Here is a 19,609-nt window from a genome sequence, read left to right on the forward strand (position 1 = left end):
TCCTAAAGGATAATAATTCATCTTGATGCAATAGAACGGTGTTGGCTGCGCTGTGAGACTTTTAATTAGTCATCACACGGTTAAATCTGTCAAGCAAAACTTCTGCATTCACTTCATCTAATCTGCATCATAAAGGTCCATATGGCACTTTTATGCTTTGTTCATTTATTCATTGACTGAGACGAGTTTTTTTCTTTTCTTTTTTTAAACTATCCCTGCATCTTTGAAAATATGCTACTTTACTCGAGGCTAAATCAAGGCTCTTTCACCATCGGCTCTTTGCATTTTTTTTCCCTTTTTGCCTCTTCATCCTCATAATCGCTGATTTTATGTGACATTGGAGTGGTTGATTACTCAAGTGGGATCTGGCATTTCATTTCCACGAGCAGAGCTGCGACAATGAGGCGTAGCCTTGCGAGGGTGGCATCTATCAAATGCTCCTGTGATTAGGAGGACTAGTTTCATTCGCCTGACTTCAGTGGATTCTAAGAAGCTGAATTTCATTTTTTTTTTTTTTAACATCTGAACTGCAAGACTGTTGAAATTTTGGATGCATTTTCCTCCTCCTTTTCTTTCCTGGTTGGCCTTTTGTGGTTAGGGCGGTTTTCACGATGTCTCAGGCTACCTGCAGGTTAACAAAACTCTGATCTTTCTCTTATCGTTGTCATTATCTTTTGCTGCCCTCGTCTTTCTCTTTCCCTTGGATTTCTCTTCTTCGACTCGTCAGACGGAGCTCCTCGGGCATTTGTGTGCCAGGGAGAGCAGCAACAGTGGCACTGCTGTCTCCTCTCTGTTCATGTGCCTCAGCCTGGGCGAAGCTATTGGGCAGGGGGGGCTGAATCATCTTGGTCATGTGACATACTTTGGAAATCACAATGCTTGATACAAAAGTAGGAGCAACATTATGGTGCTGAACATCTATGAGGCTGTGCCGAGGATGAATGTCTGTGATATGGTGTCAGGAATTGGTCCAGTCAGAAGTGAAGGATGCAGTGGAGCGAGGAATTATCAGAATTTTGGCTTGTTTGGTCTCGTGTTCGGACAAAGTTTTGTCTGTGTAACTGCTGCACAACAACAAAGGGTTATTGATTGGAACTGACTACTGAGTACCTCTGCTTCATTGTGCCTGTTACTTTCACTACAGCACGCTTCTCTTCTGTTCACTTGGATTTCTTTCTCATGTGTGCACCTTTTTGCAAACTTGCATGCAAAATTAGATTATTATACATGGTATTACATATTACATCATTGTTCTTTCCTATTTTAGACACATCTTAACTGAACCGTGGTTATTAAGCGGTAGGCTGCCAATGGGCTCGCTAAGATCTCCCTCTTCTTCCCTCTTTCACATCAGTCAATTCTCCCGGGAGAGCCCCGACTCTCAAGTTAACTCTTATTTCCATGGTAACTGAGGCAGACAGAGAGGGCCACGCAGCCTTGGCCCCAAGCTACTCAGCTGCAAAGGCACAAATTTTGCATCATCACTGCTGCAGCTCCGTGGCATAGCATGCAGGAGGCCGTCGGATGTGGTTGTGGCAACTAGGTTAACTTGACCTCAAGTACATTTGGCGTGGGTGGACTAAACCGTAGACAACACATGTTTGAGATTTATTGGAAAAGGTCACAGGCCACTTTTTTAGGTACACCTTGCTAATACCTAGTTAGACCTTGTTTTTGGCTTCAGAACTGCTGTAATTCTTTCCGGCATAGATCCATCAATGTGCTGGAAAACATTCCTCAGAGATTTTGGTCCACATTGACATGATGGCATCACACAGTTGCTGTAGATTTGTCAGCTGTACATCCATCTCCTGTGCCACTTTGGCCATTTGAGTGTAGTACTTGTCATGTTCAAGAAACTACTTTGATGTGATGAGAGGGGTTTTTTTGACATAGTATGTTATGCTGCCGGATGCAGCCATCAAAAGATGTGCATACTGTGCTCATAGAGCGATGGACATGGTCAGCAACAATACTCAGCTCGACTGTGGCATTTAAACGATGCTAAGGGGCACAAGGTGTGCCAAGAAAATATCCCCCACCCCATCACACCACCAGCACCAGGCTGAACTGCTGATAGAAGACTGGATGGAGGGTTTCATGTTGTTTACATAAAATTCTGACACTATCATCTGATGTGGTCTTTTGCTGCTGTCGCCCACCTGCTTCAAGTTTTTGCTCTTCTGCCTTGTTTGTAACAACCGGTGATTTGAATTACTCTTAGCTCAAAGCGCTCTCCTCTGAACAATTCTCCTCTCGTCTGACATCAACAAAGCATTTCCACGACTGCCGCTCACTGGATATTTTCTCTTTTTTCCAGACCTTTTCTCTGTAAACACACAGATGGGTGTGTGCAAAATCCCAGTAGATCAGCAGTTTCTGAAATACTCAGACCAGCCTGTTTGGCACCAGCAATCATGCCACGTTCAAAGTCACGTAAATTACCTTTCTTTCACATTCAGATGCTCGGTTTGGTCTTCAGCAGGTCGTCTTGACCATGTCTGCAAGCCTGCAGGCATCGACTTGGCTGATTAGATATTTGTGTTAATGATCAGCTGAACTGCTGTTTCACCATAGCCACGGTGTTACAGGTTTGGAAAGTGCACACACATGATGCTGAGTGATAGTGTTGTCAGATCACAATATTTAGTCTGATATGAAAGAGTTGGAATAGCGCTGCTGGTATTGTATTTGTTGAAGCCATCTTAATGGAAATATACCAGGAAGCACAGCTGGAAGAAAAATGGGGAAAATAAACATTTTAGGGTCCTAAATGGTGAAATTGGAACCGAGCTACAAATAAATCCACCAGCAGGATTGCATCTTATCAGTGACTGTGATTGAAGCCCACCTGCCTGCACGGTGGCTCGCTGAAGGCGTTTAAGCATCAATGTGGATCGAGGTTGATCCACCGTTGCCAATCCCCCGAGTGCTTGTTCAGCATCCCGCTGTTCCCCCGCTTCTTCTGAGCCACCTCATAATATCTTCGGTTGTCTCTCCACATGCCCACCTTCACAGTGAGTGAACAGCCCCCCCACCATAAATCCTTCAATAGGATTCTGGATTATTCAACAAGGATTAGACTGCAACAAACCAAAAAGGGGCAGCCACATTAACAACACTTAGACTGATAATGTTAAATCCCTGAAACATTTTGAATAGCTTCTTAATTGCACGTGCTGAAAGTCAGAGGATGTTATCCATGTAGAAGGTAAAGCCTGATGTGTTTTTGAATGTAGACAGTATTTCACAGTATTTCACGTTTTTAAAAACTAAGCTAAATACATTTTGAAAGGTTTCAAGGAACACAGCCCACCTTCATGCCGCCTATATGAGGTATTACCAAAGCCATAAATCCAAACAGGAGAAATGGAGCTGAGCTGAGCTGCGATGAGTAAATGGCAACCACTGCAGCTGTTTACAGCCTGAGGATGTGCCAATCAATACAGAGAAGAAGCCTCAGATATCCTCAGTGGAACAATAATCGTCAAGTGCCAAGTGTAACATTGGAAGTAAAATCAACTCTTGAGAATTGACTAATTCTATTCTTGTAGTAAAAAGTTGGCATTTGAACCACTCAGTTCATTTCCAGGCTAGTTGGATGTTTGTGGGCACCACCCTTATGACTAGAGGTGGAGGAATGAGAAATTAAAAGGCTGATGATGCAAACCGATAATTAAGTCTCATCATCCATAAGGCTGGGAATTCGTTAAGTTATTGTAAACTCATCTGCATGACTGAAGTCTGTGTTAAAATGAAACCAGTAATGAGACCGTATCTCATTTTGGACAATCTTGTGTAGGCTAAGAAAATGTTTAGACGAGTGCACGAGGGAGTGAACGTCTTCGTAGGTCATCCATCCTCTCCTGCTCGAGAGAAAGTGGAGCTGGTAAGTGTCAGTTTAAGCGATGGCACATGTGAAGTGTTATGAATAAGCTTTAAACAATGTCTAGGTAAAGCACAGCAGCTATGGATAAAAAGCAGAGCGTGTGGGGAAGCGGTCACAGTTACAATTAGTGTGTGTAGATTTTTTTTCTCATGTGTGTCATAAAGTCATCAGGCCGTGGCATGTTTATCATATGAATTTGTGACCTGCACGTGTAAAATTTTTCTCAATTATGTCAGTGTGTTTGTATAAGCAGAATGGTTGAGTAGAACTGAGTAGCAGTTGCTACTCAGTTATAGGAACTATTGTGGTGGTTTAGGGCAGCTTGGCTTGAGGTTGGGGATCTATCTGGAAGAGGGGAAGAGGATCAGTTGAAATGTTTTGGAAGCTTTTTAAATGATTGTGCCTCTCTCCCATCTGTCTCTGCATGGATGTGATGTGACTCACGATGAAGCCTCGTTTGGTTGGTTTTCTCAGTACATCATATGAGCTCTCATGGAGAAAGCGATTATTATGATTATCGTAGTTTAATCCGTTCTACCTCTACTTTGGCCCACATACCTGTAGATCTGTTATAGAATAACACAGCTTCCCCTTCTCCAGCTTTTTAAAAATTTTAGGGCCTTTATTTCTGACAAGGATGGTGGAGAAAAGACAGGAAGTGTGTGATACAGAACAGCAAAACTTGACGTATACATTGACGTATACCACTGGTTTTGGCGAAACCATTAACTTGTCATTTAGTGCTTTCATTTCCAAAATGTAACTTAAAGAGCATGCTAATTCTTCAAAATAAGAAGGTGAAGATTGCAACTGTTACACTGTTTAAACGTCAGTGCTGTGATTGCCTGCTGATGTTAGCAATTTGCTAAAGTACAGTGTTAAAGGGCAACAGTGATGCCTGTAAACCTTCATTTATGTGGACAAACACACGAATGGGGCAAAAGCTTTCACTTTTATCTTTGACTGTCTTCAGGCTTAAAAGGCAGCCAGACTCTTGGCATTATCATATTAAAATGAGCAGAAAAGCCTCAGCTATTTGAAACAGTGCTTACGGACTTAAAGTTAATCTGATCACCTGTTTGTCTAGATGTGGACTTGATTTCATTATGTTTTTAGATATTTTTATAGCTCCAGCTAACATTTGCTAACCACAGGATGGGAGTGGGATTAAATTCTGGGTTCATCATGTTAGTGGACCACCTGAAGGATTTGTCTGTTAATCACATTATCGCGTGCCTGTATTTGTCCAGCTTTTGAGTGCATTCAGTGCAGTCTTTCGAAAACCAAAACTTTGAGGTCACTGGAGAATGATCTGTTTATTCTGCTCCAGCTTTAATTTGCTCACCGAGACCCTGCGAGCACCTTCTGCATCCCAATCCACAGTTTGTTTGGTCTTTCTGTTGCTTTCCCCGCGGTGCTATCTAACTACATCTGTTAAGGCAGCGTAACATACAATTAAAGTCGCTTTATAGCTCATCATGTGGAGGATAATTATAACACACAGCGGAATGCTAATTATATTAATGATCTTCTTTCCTAACGTCCTACTAAAACCAATGTCATTTAGCTGCTACTTATGGACGTGCGGAGTGGCCTACTTTTCTGCACGGCTGACAGGAAGACAGAAACGGCTACCTGGCTGCCTGAATGCCTGTGTTTAGAAAGTTGCTGTTCATTTGGTGCACTGACATCGTTTGGGGCTATTTGGTTGCGTTAAGATAAAAATATCTAATTTGTAAGAAATAATGCACTCTGTTTAGCATGTGCAATGCATCAGCCCCTTTTTCCATTCTCATTTTTAGTGCAGCAAAGAAATAATTGAAATCGGGTTGTTTCAAAAACCTAACAAAGCTTATCAGCAGATCTCTAAAATGCTCCAAAAGACACCACGTAATCGCAGCTTTTTAGCAGTTAGCTAATGTTTATCATGAACTTGAAATGTTTTCATGTTTTCTGTTAATTCAACTGAAAATGTATCATCAAGATGCACATTAACTGAGAATCCGTTAGCTGATGAATGCTCCGCTACGTTCATCTGATATTTCCTGACTTTCTGTATCTATAATTTGCTGCTTAGCTTATAAAATGGGTTCTTTGAGCCTTTTTCACTGAAATGCAGCAGCACAGCTGAGGTGAGGGAATCAAAACAGTAAATAGAAGATCTGAAAGATACTACACAACTTAGTAAGTAAAGCCCCTTTCAGGCATGATGCATGATACATACTACAAGTAACTTTATTGATCTTTTTAAATAACGCCATTCAGACCCGGGCCACAGTGACATGCACAGCCATGATATTGGTGTTTGTCTCATAATGTACTATTCAATCTCAGTTGTCTTAAAACATAGTGAAACATTTTCCAGCAGGAATGTTTTAAAATAATGACTAAACAATGTCAGATAAATGCAATGTAAGGCACGCCTGAATGTTTGTTTATTTATATTTCACCTTTTACATTTAAGTTAAAACACATTTGCAAACGAATAAAGGGCCGCAACGAATGCAGAAGTATAGAAAAAATGGTATCAAGCAAAATCCAGTATAAACATGCAGCCGCTTTTTAGAGGTGTCCACATATGTTAGTCCAGTGAGAGAAAGTTCCAAAGTTTGGAAGCTACATCCTTCAAAAGGATAATCTCCTTTTGACTTGAGCCTGGAGTGAAGAACAAAAAAACAGGCCCGACATCAGATTTTGGCCCGTGATGAAGGGCTGCAGTATTTTTTTTTTTTTTTTCTTCTTCTGCTTTTTTTTTTTTTTTTCTGTCATGGCCGCTATCTAAAAAATGAAAAGCTCTCAATGTGATGATGAATTTTGAACTGCATCCTGAAACTGGTGGCAGGCCCACGTAAAGAAATGTACGTTTGTGTTACATATGAAAGTTTGGAGATTGTAAGTGATTGCAACAACGACGGGATGAAACAAACCGCTGAGATGAAAACTTAAAGCCTGGCTCGAAGATGTTTACAGAGAGTAGAGTGAAACTCAAGGCAGCTGTAACATTTCATAATTCTCTGGGTTCATCACTAGAAGTGATGTTTCGCATACAAGTAGTGAAATCATAAATTGTTTATAGTGAGTGTATTGATTCTAAGTTGTTTATATACATATGTTAAGATAACTGAAGATGGTTGTTTTGGTGGTTGGTTATTCAGATGGATGGTTGTAATTTATTTATTTAATTTGATTTATTTTGGTATGTTTTATTTAAAAGAAAATCAAGCTGGGCAATAAGTGCCTACATATTTGGTTTGGCTATGTGTTTGATTAGGATTGGTCGTCTAAATCAGTGCAGGAAGAAGCAAAAAATGTCAAAGTTAAACTTTTTTAGGAGGGGGCAGGGGATATGCTTATTTTGCACGGGGAATGTGAAGTGGAAATGGGCTCGCCTTACTGGATGCTATTTCCTTAAAAACTCTGAGAAGTTTCCCATTCATTATTTTTTTAAGGTTTTAGCAAAGTAATTTAAATACATTTTGTTCATTTTAAATTTTAGTGGAAAAATGTCGTTTTCTGTGAATGGAGCCTCAGTAAACCCCCTCATGGTATTTAATCTGAATCATTTTATAATGTTTTACAGTGCATTAAAATACCAGCCTAGCATTTTATATATTAGAACTGGCTTCCCCTCTTATCTCAGTTTTAGAGGGTTTATAAAGGGCTGTGAGATGTTGGGTATATTGGATAAAGCACTCTAATCGGTATCAGTGTGGTTTAAGAGATACTGTGGCAGCTATTATTGCAGCACAACAAATATTTGTCTCTTCAATATAAAAAGAGACACACTGGAAAGAAAATCAATTGTCCATTAGGAATCTCAGACCTGAACCTCAAGCAGCCTCTCTCATATCACAGTCTTTACTCGATCCTTACTTTACTGGTGATTCCCTCTTATCAGTGATCAATGGGCGTGAGATATAACCAGATTGACTGGATTGGTGGCAGTCAGGATCCTCAGATAAACCCTTAAAGTAAGAATATCCATTCTAATAACTGTTCTTTTGGTTTTTTGAAAGACATACAATAGAATTTAAAATAAAAGATGAGAGCATCTGTGCATCCGTTAACTTATCAGTGATCTACAGAGTTTTGTGAACTGATATAAATAGAGTCTTAAAATGAACCCAGAATGATCTACATCTGTATAGCTGCATGAAGGGAAGGCTGTTCAGTAGATTCAGCATGCAATGAAATGATCAATGAGAACTCTGTATATTTAGATGAAAGTGCACAAACCTGGTGTGTAGAGACATGTATTTAAAATTTAATCTCTAAACTTCACACAGTGTTTAGAAATGACTGCTTGTTTTTGCATGAATGTTTAAAGGTAGCCATTTATTGCTTTAACAAACACATAAAATTTCAATACAGCTGCAAATGTAAAACTGAAATATGCTGCTGTATTGGAAAAATGTACAGTTGGTGCTGTAAACTGTGCAGTTTCAAATAGGTCTGTGCTGAAAAAGAGTTTTTTTACTGGATAATTGACGAAAAAGAAGAATGAGCTGGCCATTTTTGCCAAGTATTTTATGAATTACTGAAGTGGCAAACAAAGTTTCAGAGCTCAAGTTGTCATCGAAAATCTCTTGTTTTATCTGATCAACGGTTCAAAATGTTTCCGTTTACACATTATAAATGACTAAGGGAAACCTGAGCACCAGTCTTTTTCTGATATTTGTTAAATGTTAACAGTTGTTTTTCTGTCAGTCGACTTTCTGCATTACTTTGACTATTATTCAAACTGCACCACCTGTTCACTGTGTTGCCAGATCTTTGAAAGCACCCCTTGGTAGAACCGTTGCTAAATGCTTTTATCACCTTAGTGAAATGCTCACAATAACAGTGCAAACACATTTTAGCACTTATATTTGCTAACCAGCCATAAAAAAATGCACACTCACTAGTTTTGCCTTATTTGTTCATAACGTCTTGAACCAAATTTACCACACAGTCCATGCTGTGGCACACCTGCCAGGTCTGAACGTCATGGAAATCCATCTAAGACTTCTTAAGAAAACCACAAATGTGGGTCTTGTGATAATGTTAAAGTAAAAGGTCCTTGAGACGTATTCTTTAGTGATAACCCCAATTTCACAGATATCCGCCCAAGACTCTGATCTGTGAAATATGTTCTTTGTTTGAAAAGATTATGGAAGAAGCGCCTCAAAAAGTAACTGTTTCTTGATAATAACTTAAATAACAGTATCATGTAATGTCACATACAGTATATGGACAAACATATTGGACACTATACTCTACACCTACAGGAACTGCTCATGCTACGAAGCTCCTGGTGCACAGATTTTGTGCTGATGTTAATTCCAGAGGAGGTTTTGGAATGCTGCTGTTATTGAGTCAGCAGAATGTTGGGACTTACATGCACTGTGCACCCACTCTGTGAGACCCCTCTCTGTTGCCATGGTTCTTAATTGTTTCCACATGTACAGTTTATCCAAGCTGATTTGTTGCAATGGTGGCGTTCTTTTATAGTATCGCACTCGAACTCAGCGAGCTCTTTAGAAAACAAGCTTTAGCTTTCACGAATGTTTGTAAAGCCAAAGTGCATGGTCAGGTGCTTGGCTTTATACACCTGTGGCAATGGGAATGAAAAAATAATTGAAGAGGTGTGGCCCAATATTTTTGTCTTTAAAGTAGATTTTTACCTATAAACTAAGGGTGTCTACCATGTATTTATAATAACCATGATACATTAAAAATATATAGACATTATATTATTAATTCACATATCATTACAAATAGTAGCAGTGGTAAGTAAACTGGTTACTTACCACTCCAGTGCTACACTACTGGAGCACTTTATGCTATAGTAATAGTTTGGTAATAATAGTACAACAGTTTGTTTACACCACTGTGGTACTAAAAATCAATGGAATTTGACCACATTGCTGCTATTTTCATATCATGAAAGCCCTGCTCTAAAGGAAGGAGTCTGGTTCTATGTGTGTGGCCACATTACACTTAGTGGGTGTATTGCTGTGGAAGGAAGTCGAGCATTGAGTGAGAATTTGTTTGCATGAGCAGTCCTCATATGATGGTTCGCGCTCACCCTTTGCAATGGTGTGCTCTTAATGTTGAAGTCCTGCGTGAGCCTTTATCTTCAGAAGGTGTTGGCCGGCGTTTTTGAACAGGCACTGCAGTAATATGTATGTGTATTATGCACAGTGGAGTACTTGGGGCTTTAGTTCAGGCGTAGCCGGCTCATTTATTCCATCTCCTGTAGACCAGCGAGCCTTGTGATCTTTGCTGACTTGCTGTGTATTATTATCAGTGCATTATTATCATCTCAAAATCACCTACTGGAACTACTCCCTCAAAATGTCATTTTGCTAGGTTTAGGCAGTAAAGAGGAGTTACAGCTCTAATAAGAGAAGAGTTGGAAAACTATAGAGTCCTTTTGGTCCTGTAGATATCTCATAGTTTACTTCAGAGCACGTGTCTTTGTTTGGAAATATCTTCTTATCAATAATCTGTGTTCAGGAACGTTAGGACCTAAATAACTGGTGTAGGATTTTCTTCCATCTCCAACTCACATTTGAACACACACACACACACTGTACTTGATGATAACAGGAAGGAAGGGTGGGTTTCTGTTCCTGCACCGTTATTTGTTGATGTATCTTTTATCTTTGGGGAAGCATCTCATCCAACTCCGTCTACTCCCTCAGTGGGAATTTATGGGACCCACCCAGGAAGACGTGCATGGTATTTGTGTTAGTGGATTGTGCGGTTTGCAGATAATTGCCATGGTGATTCCTGCATGTAATGGATTGCTTTTTTAAAGATTTTTCTGTTTGTGTGTTTGCTCCGTCCCACAGGGTAACTGGTACAGACTGATAGGAATCACATTCATGGGTTGTCGCCAACTCAATCTTACTTTCCGCGCTTTTCTTTCCCTCCTGTGAATCTTTTGGTACTCCAGAATCCGTCTGTATAACTTATGACTGCATTTTACCCCTTATGCCCTCACTCTACGGTTTATATGTTATATATCCTCTGAAATTCCCCTTTCCCTTTGTCATAAAACGGCTGTGCCATGGGTGAGATAAGTCCATGTGCTGCTGATCAAAAATAGAACAGTGTTCCAGTATGATATATGGTATATTCTTACATTTTTATCACTCATGCTCTTGTATGTTCAGCATTTTAAGGCCAGCTGATTGGTATATGGATATGATGATGTGGTTCTTTCTAGAAATAAGAGAAAGATCTGCCTGTGTAGTTAGATTATTGCAACTTCTTTCAGACAGAAAACGTCGATCCGAGTGTGAGATTTTTTTAATAAAAGCCAGCGTTTCCTTCATTTATCCAGGTTAAAGTCTTATTGAGATTGAGATCTTTTTTTCAGGAGAGACGTGACCAAACTGCTGAACTTTCTTTTTTCAAGCACAGTCGACTCACGTGTTTGAGTATTTGCACGAGGGTTAATCTGTCTCTGTGTTAAACCTGTGATCGACTGGTGATCTGTTCAGGGGTCACGACGGATAAGTGGTTAAGAAAATAGATTCAGTAACATTCAGTTCCTTTAAACTGCTACAATGTTTCCTGACAATTAGACACATGAGACACAAGTTAACTAAAAAGTGAACTTGGAAAGTAAGTCAGGCGGTTCAGTTAAAAATAGATCAGTTGGTTATCGCCTGTTTTTTGTTTTTGCTTTTGTTTTTTTGTTGAAGCTTACTAAAGCTGCTAATTGACTTTTTAACAGAGCTTGTAATTTTAATTATAGAGATAAAGTTATGAGGTTTTGGTGTTATTCGTTTTTCGTCCCCTGTGAAAGCTAAAATGCTCACAAAGTTATCTGTTAATTACAGTATGGTAATTAGTTTATGGTGCTAAAAGGGTGTTATTTGTTGTGGGTTTTTTGATGATGATGTTTGCTTTCTGTGGTTTTTTTATTTTAAAAGTGTTTCAGCGATCGATCTCTCAGCGGGGAGGGGGTTTCTTTTGAACTCTCTCGTTGTTGCAAATCACGTCACGGAGATTTGACCTCAGTGGAATTTTATTTGAAATGAGACGAGTCAGTCACCTCAGCATGACTAAGTCACATATACTCAAAACAATATTAATGCAAATAAAATGGAGAAAAATTGATTCATTTCTTTTAAACAACAGCTGCATGTCTGTGCTAGCTAAAGTGTGGAGACGCTTAATAATAATAATAATAATAATAATAATAATAATAATAATGGATTGGATTTATATAGCGCTTTTCTAGGCACCCAGAGCGCTTTACAATTCCACTATTCATTCACTCTCACATTCACACACTGGTGGAGGCAAGCTACTGTTGTAGCCACAGCTGCCCTGGGGCAGACTGACAGAAGCGAGGCTGCCATATCGTGCCATCGGCCCCTCTGGCCAACACCAGTAGGCGGTAGGGTAAAGTGTCTTGCCCAAGGACACAACGACCAGGACAGAGAGAGCAGGGGGATCGAACCGGCAACCTTCCGGACTAGATGAGCTTCCCAATCCCCTGAGCCACGGTCGCCCCGTGAGAGAAAATAAAGTGTGCTCCTGTTTGTTGAGACATTTCTATTTGTTGTTGTGTCTGTCTCTGATTTCTGTGGTCTGTGGTCCTATACTTTATACACTCTCTGCCCTTTATATGCTTTATTGAAACTACAGTTTGCATAAATTGTAAAGAATCTGAATTTCATGAGCAATTTAATGAATTCGAACACAAATCGAGTCAGACAGGCCAGACACGACAACATAAAATACACATTAAATGATGTCTGAAATAAAATACCAATAGCAGGGTTCATAAATATTAAGTGACAACACTCCTCTAGTGGATTACATCCATTGTTGTCTGACGTTTTATTTTTCACACCTCTCTTATCATCGCACATCATAACTCCAAAGCATATTCACCCTGTCACAGACAGAGCAATTTTGCATCGATGCAGTTCATCCTAAAAACCAGCGGCACATTACGCTGTCTGGTGTGTCTGGGTGTGTCTGCGCTGTCTGCATGCGCATTTGTGCATTTTCACGTATTTATAAAATGTATAATTTCCACAGCTATCAGACTTCTGTTGCCAACAAACACTATTAGAAAACTGGCACCTTCTGATTGCTTTTCCAGACTTAGACAATGAGAAAGACACTGTGTACGTCGGCAGTATGTTAATGCAGAGGATAACCTGCAAATAAAAAAGTGAAGGAGAAATTACATGCTCACAATCATTTCTCATAGGCGTCGGTAAGGTGTAATTGTTTTTACACACCTATAGACGCAGGTATATGTCTATATATGTGGACAAATGTTTAATTAACTTATTAAAGAAATTAAAGATTAAAAAGATGTGGGGCTGCCAGGACAACTTCAGGCATGAATTCAACAAGTATCTGGTGAAGTAGTATTTACAGCAGAATGATACTGAGAGAGATTAATAGCAGGGTCAGTGAAGAGTGATAGTTATTCTACTGACATGTTGAGCAACAACATATTTGAGACTTGCCTGAGGAGGTAAATGTATCCTGGTTTCCACTAATAGGAAATGAACGGTCAGTTAATGTAGTTTGTAAAGACGGGGCTGATATATTGGCTTACACACATGCCATTAATGTGTGTGCAAACAGTGGTACCGTGGGACCTTAAGCCTGTGATCTGGTTAGTGTGTTCGTCTGTGATGCAAAGCTGCATGAGAGGCACGTGGCTCTAACAAATATTCTGTGGAATAAAACCTTTTATATGAAATGTAGTATATGAACAAAAGTATTGGGTCATACCTCTTGCCTAATCATGTAATGACCATATTCAACCAGAAAGCTGGTTATACCAAATGTGTGAATATTTCCTTGTAGAAAATGCTGATTATCTGCCAGCTGTAGTTTGGGACTAGATTGCAGCTGAACTCTAGCATCCCTGCATGTAAGAGAAGGTAAATGAATAGCTACTTTGAAAAAAAAAATCAATATTCTTTCATGACCTCCTGAAGTCCTCTCATTACAGCTTTGCACTCATCACACTCAGTCGGTAACTGGTGGGTGTAGTGAAACAGGGAAATGGACTTGTATTGTGCCTTTTTTCCCTTTTAGTCGTTCACGAAGTGCTTTACACATTTTGCCTCACACATACCCTCACATAGCACTGACAACTGAGCTTTCATGCAAGGTACTCGTTTACCATCCCGAACAACTTTGGGTTCACTTTCTTGCTCAAGGGCACTTTGGCATGGAGACAGGAGGAGGTGGGGGTTGTGTAGGCAACCCTCTCTCCCTCATCCAGACAATTTAATTTGTAAAATAAGAATCAGGAAAGTGTAAATAAAGTCAGAACAGTGAATGAGGGTTCTATCCTGAATACGTTTATATCTTCATCTGTCTTTATATTCTGCTTTCTTTCGGACGTCCTGTGACCAAAATAGAGATATTAAAGTGAGTTCTTCGTAAGATTCTCAAATAATCTAATTATTTTAAATAGACAGTGTTTGTCTTTGATTGCCTTAGTGGCAATTTAAACCCAGTCTGAAAATTAGAAGAGACAGTGGGCATGTCGGCATTCAGTCGGTGCTTGATTTGTTACTTAGCAGAAATGTTTAGCTATGAGGGTGCTGTTATTCTGTGCTGTGGTCAATCACACGGAATCCTCAGGGACTCTAATATGACTAGACACATATTGAGGTACTCCATTTGTATAGTCTGACTTAGACATTTCACCTCCTTATTATAAAGAAATTACCTGGAACCGGGGCCACTTTTTAACTTTGTGTGCTTGATGGATCCAATTTATATTCAGCTATAGTCTGCACACCTAGCCAAATGAAGGACCTTATTCAGAAGGACCTTTATATTTTGAAATCCAGGAAAACAAAATCCCTCTCTCATTATAAGAAAATCACAGAGGATGCAGCTGCAAAGTGATGCTAGTCCCATAGTTCCTCTGAGGCTTCTTGTTTACAATCCGGTTGTACACTGTAACAACACAGGGCTGCAAATTACAGAGCCCCCATGGCAACATAGGTGGGAAAAGATCAATAACTCTTGGCCACAAGCTGGTAAGGTGTGGGCACATGATAACTCAATTGTGGCTACATGACACTGAATCTGTTGTTTACTGCACATTGGGCGAGCTCCATGCATGAAGCCTAGATTCGCATCATAATATCCCGCAATGTTTGTCACGCTTGTTGCCAGAGGATTGCACCATTCACCTTATCGCTAATGTGCTAATCTCCATAAAGCTTTAGTATGACACATATTTTAGCCTTTAGTGCCTAGGCACAGACTTTCAGAGTAAACAAAACTGTATTTATGAACAAAGCATTAATATTTACATTAATCATTAAGTGGAGAGAGCTTTTAATGCAATTTTTTTAAAAGCACTGATAGGAAGGGCTTCTGTTTGAGGGCAAGGAAGTAACCTGTTCAGTTTTTTATGATGTATTTCTGCTTTGGTGAAAAGCTGGCGATTCCACCTCACAACATTTTTCAAATTTATTGCTGCCCGATGTGTAAAAAAATAGGCTTATAATGTTTAGCATGGCCAGTAAATAACATATTCTACATCTCGTGGTCACCATTTACTTTTGACTTTCCTGAGCCTTATTGAAAGGCAATTGCCGGTTTTTGCTTTAACTTATCATTGTGAAGTAAATGGTATGTGTAAATAATAGCACATGTTGTTAGACTGTATAGAACCTCCAAAAAGCCTGGATTGGAGAACCAAAATGGGGAAACTGGATGATGCTTTCATTTCCCTGTGAGCTGTTGCTAGCATGGATTCGTAGATCTGCCAAGTTTTTCCAAGCGCTCACTGTCACCCCCAGAAATTGTCAATTTCCGATATATGCAAATTATTATTGTTATTGGTATTTAGTTATTTATTTTTTACAAGTGCTAAATTAAGGATGTGGAGATAAAAGCAGAAGTACTTCACTCAGCATCACCCACACAGTCTTAGCTGTATTATATTCGATAGTCATACATGTGCATCTCTTTGTCAGTTGCTACTGTAATGTCTAGTCACAACTCGCTTATCTTCTCCTAATGCATTACTAACTTGTGGCCACCCAATAAAATATTAATGCAGTGCAATTATATTTTCCCACCCATGTCACTGGGGAGGAAAATGGAAGGAAAGAGGAAAGTGTTTTTGGTGTTTATGGGATGCAGTCAGACTGATCTTGCACTGTATAACCTTGGTTCAGTTCTCTGAGCACTCATCATTATTTCCTCTTAGATTTTGCACAAGTGCATGAAGCTGCAGTGGCTCAGTTTCTTTGGTTTGGTTCAGCGTCTTTGGGTTTTAAGAGCAACTGACGTTGTAGACGTACTGTGACAAAGCCAAAAGTGTTCAAAGTAACATATGACAGTTATACTGCTGTGGTGTGGGTGAATATCAAAAGCTTAATTGAGGTCTAATCAATGCACGTTTTAGGAAGCTGTATAATAGAAATAGGTTGATTAAAGTGCAGCCATTATCATTCTATTTTATTATGGAAAAAGGACTCCCTGAGCCACATTTTACTCAGAGCACAGTGTTCTTCCATTATGACAATCTGCCATTATTTTTAAGCAGTGCTTCAATTAAACCCCCACATAGAGGAAAGAACTCAGCCAGTGTGCTTAAATACTGAAACTTCTACTTCCATTTGTATTCAGCTTCTTATCATGACCTCCCTCTGTAGCGCACCCTGCCTCCCTGCTCTTTATTAGCTGCCACAAAAAAATGCAGGTCATATCATGGGCGTTCGCCTGGGAGCTCGAGCTGTTCTTAACTTTCAGAAGATTTCTGCCAAAAGATGCCAGGCGCAGCTCCTCTCGAAGACCCTGCTTTTCATCTGCTGCTCGTTTTTCTCATGCAAAAGGTGCTTGAAAGGAGCTGAAATATACTCGTGCTCAAAACAAAGAAAAGATGGCGCAATCTAAACCGTATATTGATGTTATAACGAGCAGAGAAGTGAAAGATTGACAAAATGTCGATACTTTCATCTAGGCGGGTTTCAATTACTACTCTGTACCCCAACAATAGACTTTACAGTTTGAGATGACGGGTTTATTGATTGGTTGGTTGGTTACGTTTTTTTTTTTCTCTCCTCTCACAGAACACACAGACTGTTCTTTCTTAGTTACTTTAAGTTGAATCTAAATCAGAGGTTATATAGTAAAGATAATGGACCTGCTCAGTATTGATTGACATTTTAAGGTAAGATACTGGGTATCTCTCCCCATTAGATGACCAGACGCGGAGCAAACAATGTTACAGTTGTCAACATGGCAGATAAATGTTACCATGTGAGATGGATAATTCTGCCAATGGGTGTAATTACTTTGATGTTTAAAAGGATAATTGCATTCCTGAATATGAGTGATTGGCATCTTGTTGTGTAAAGTGCTCGAATTCATGACACATCATTTAACGCTATTGTTTAAGAGACCAGTGTTTTCCTTTTTTTTTTTTTTAAAACATCTGTGGAAATTATGTTTGTCTGAAATTTACACGTTGTTACATTTTTAGTGGCCAAGATCAGTTGTTACAGAACAAAAATGCACATCTGAGCATCTGAGAAAAAGGAAAATGTTATTTTAAAATGGTCTTTATAGAGAAAGTGAAGCCTGATTTAGCTGCATAAAGATTATTGTGAAACGGGCACATGCTGTGTGATGTCACTGTGTACGGAGCCATGATGTGATAATTACCATCTCATATCTCCCATTCCTCTCTCTCTCAGCGTTCAGCATCGTAATCTGATTCAACCACTCACGGTTCTTTTTTTGGGAAGATGGCAGCCATAAAAAAAACAAAAAAACAAAAAACAGGAGTAATTATGACACTCAGAGGAGCCCTACATGCCACTTCCTGTTCAGGCCGGCAGGTTTAGCAATCAGACAGCTGACACTTGATATTTTGTGAATTGTGGCAGTTTTATCTGTCTGGGAAGACAAACTGTGTAATCCCAGGCATTGTTACATCATCATCATCTTCCGTCACAACAATCCCTACCTCACCCTTCGCCCATTCCTCTGTATTTCCAAGGTCAGTTGAGTAACATCCTGGCTGGGCTGATAATTTGATAGATTGTCCCTGCTGAGATCCATCACGATTATACTGCAGGATTAATGGATTGTAGATTGATTGGTGATGTCACCTTAACTAAAAGGTTAAGTTGAAGTGCACCTGCACCCTCTTCAGCAATTAAGAGGAATTAAGGTATATGGGGTGTTGTCGTGCTTTTAACCTGCATCTGTTAATTTGTTTATTCTCCAGACAGCCGAATAACCATGCAACACACGTGCCTCACAAGTGGCGATAGAAACAAAAAGATCTTTCAATTCTCAGCCACAAAATGGATTTTAATTATGCGAGTGAGACATGCAGGAAAGCAAGGGGTTACATTTATAAAAGGAAGTGCAGTTTTTCAAAGCACTTGAAGACATCCTGGAAGTGTATGTGAAACGTTCACCTGTATTTATGTTCCTTTTCTTCACTTTGCCAACAGTTCGTTACCTGCTGAGGAACAATGTGAGTCCAGACCTCTGCAACGAAGACGGTCTTACAGCTCTGCATCAGGTAAGATCATCTGTCTCCACCTGTCCTTCTTTATGTCCATCTTTGACTTTTCTGATGCGTTTTAACTCTGCTTGTTTTGTTTTTTTTTCTTAAGAAGATTAAGAACTTGATGTATAATTTGAGTCTCATTTTTTTAATCCAGTTTTTTACACTGATTGTTGAATTTCCTGATTAAGACATGGAGAATGTGTCTGTATATTATGAGCATTATTTAGTCATGTACACCCCCAGCTCTAAAAAAGTTGGGATGCTGTGAAAAATAAAGCTAGATTTTATTCACAATTGAACATAATAAAATATATCAAACATTTAACCTGAGAAAATTGTCCATTTTAAGACAAATATTACCTCATATTGAATTTGATGGCGGCAATAAATCTAAAAAAAAAGTTGTAAGGGTGCTACAAAAGGCTGGAAAAGTTAAGAGAAACAGCTGGACAAACATTTTTCAACAGATAAGGTTATTTGGCAACAGATCCAACAGGTTCTATTGTGAATACAATGTGGATTTATGAGATTTGCAAGTCATTAAAGTCTGGTTATATTTACATTTATGTGACATCCAAACATTTTTGGAATTCAGTTTATATGCAGCACTTTTAAAATATGCACCTCAGTAGAGTTTTCCTGTATTTTGTGACAGTCTCTTACCTCTTTATGGTCTGCTCTCTGTGTTGTATAAGAACCAATAATCCATGAGATTGCATGCTGGGGTGGAGAAAAGAGGAACATGTCTGAGAAGGAGGAAAGACACCTCCCTTTAGAAACAGAAAGACTTGGATGTCACCGGGTTGTTGGTATGAACAAGTATTGCAAATGCAACCTTTTCAAAAAGGTTGTTAAACACGCAAACAAATCCACCACTAGTAAAAAACCTGGAAGAAAGACTCACCATAGACTGAATATAAAATATGAAAACATAGTCTAACCACTGTGGCATCACACACTGGCCTGTTAGTATTATTGTAGGGTCTTTACCTTACAATATAAAGTGCTTTGAGGCTGCTGTTGTTGTGATTTGGCACCATATAAATACATTTAAATTGAACTGAATTATAAAATCTTGTCTTAGTGCTCAGTCACATACAGTTAGAAAGCTAGAATTTCACTTGACAAAACTGGAAGGCAGCCTTCCCAACAAAGTCACAAGGTTGAGTTCAGTGACCCGAAGTTTTGGTAGT

General features: G+C 39.3%; 1 protein-coding gene across 3 annotated transcripts in view; it reads left to right on the forward strand.

Moving 5' to 3' along the window:
* Positions 1–19,609, forward strand: part of ppp1r16b (protein phosphatase 1, regulatory subunit 16B) — a 90,379-nt gene that overhangs the window by 37,033 nt on the left and 33,737 nt on the right. For all 3 annotated transcript variants that reach the window (XM_031740394.2, XM_039612752.1, XM_031740395.2), the window contains one exon: positions 18,358–18,428. In XM_031740394.2, coding sequence (XP_031596254.1) covers positions 18,358–18,428 — 71 coding nt within the window. The remainder of the gene's footprint in view (positions 1–18,357; positions 18,429–19,609) is intronic.

This window comes from Oreochromis aureus, linkage group 5 (genome assembly GCF_013358895.1).
Source record: "Oreochromis aureus strain Israel breed Guangdong linkage group 5, ZZ_aureus, whole genome shotgun sequence".
In the NCBI taxonomy this organism is placed as follows: domain Eukaryota; kingdom Metazoa; phylum Chordata; class Actinopteri; order Cichliformes; family Cichlidae; genus Oreochromis; species Oreochromis aureus.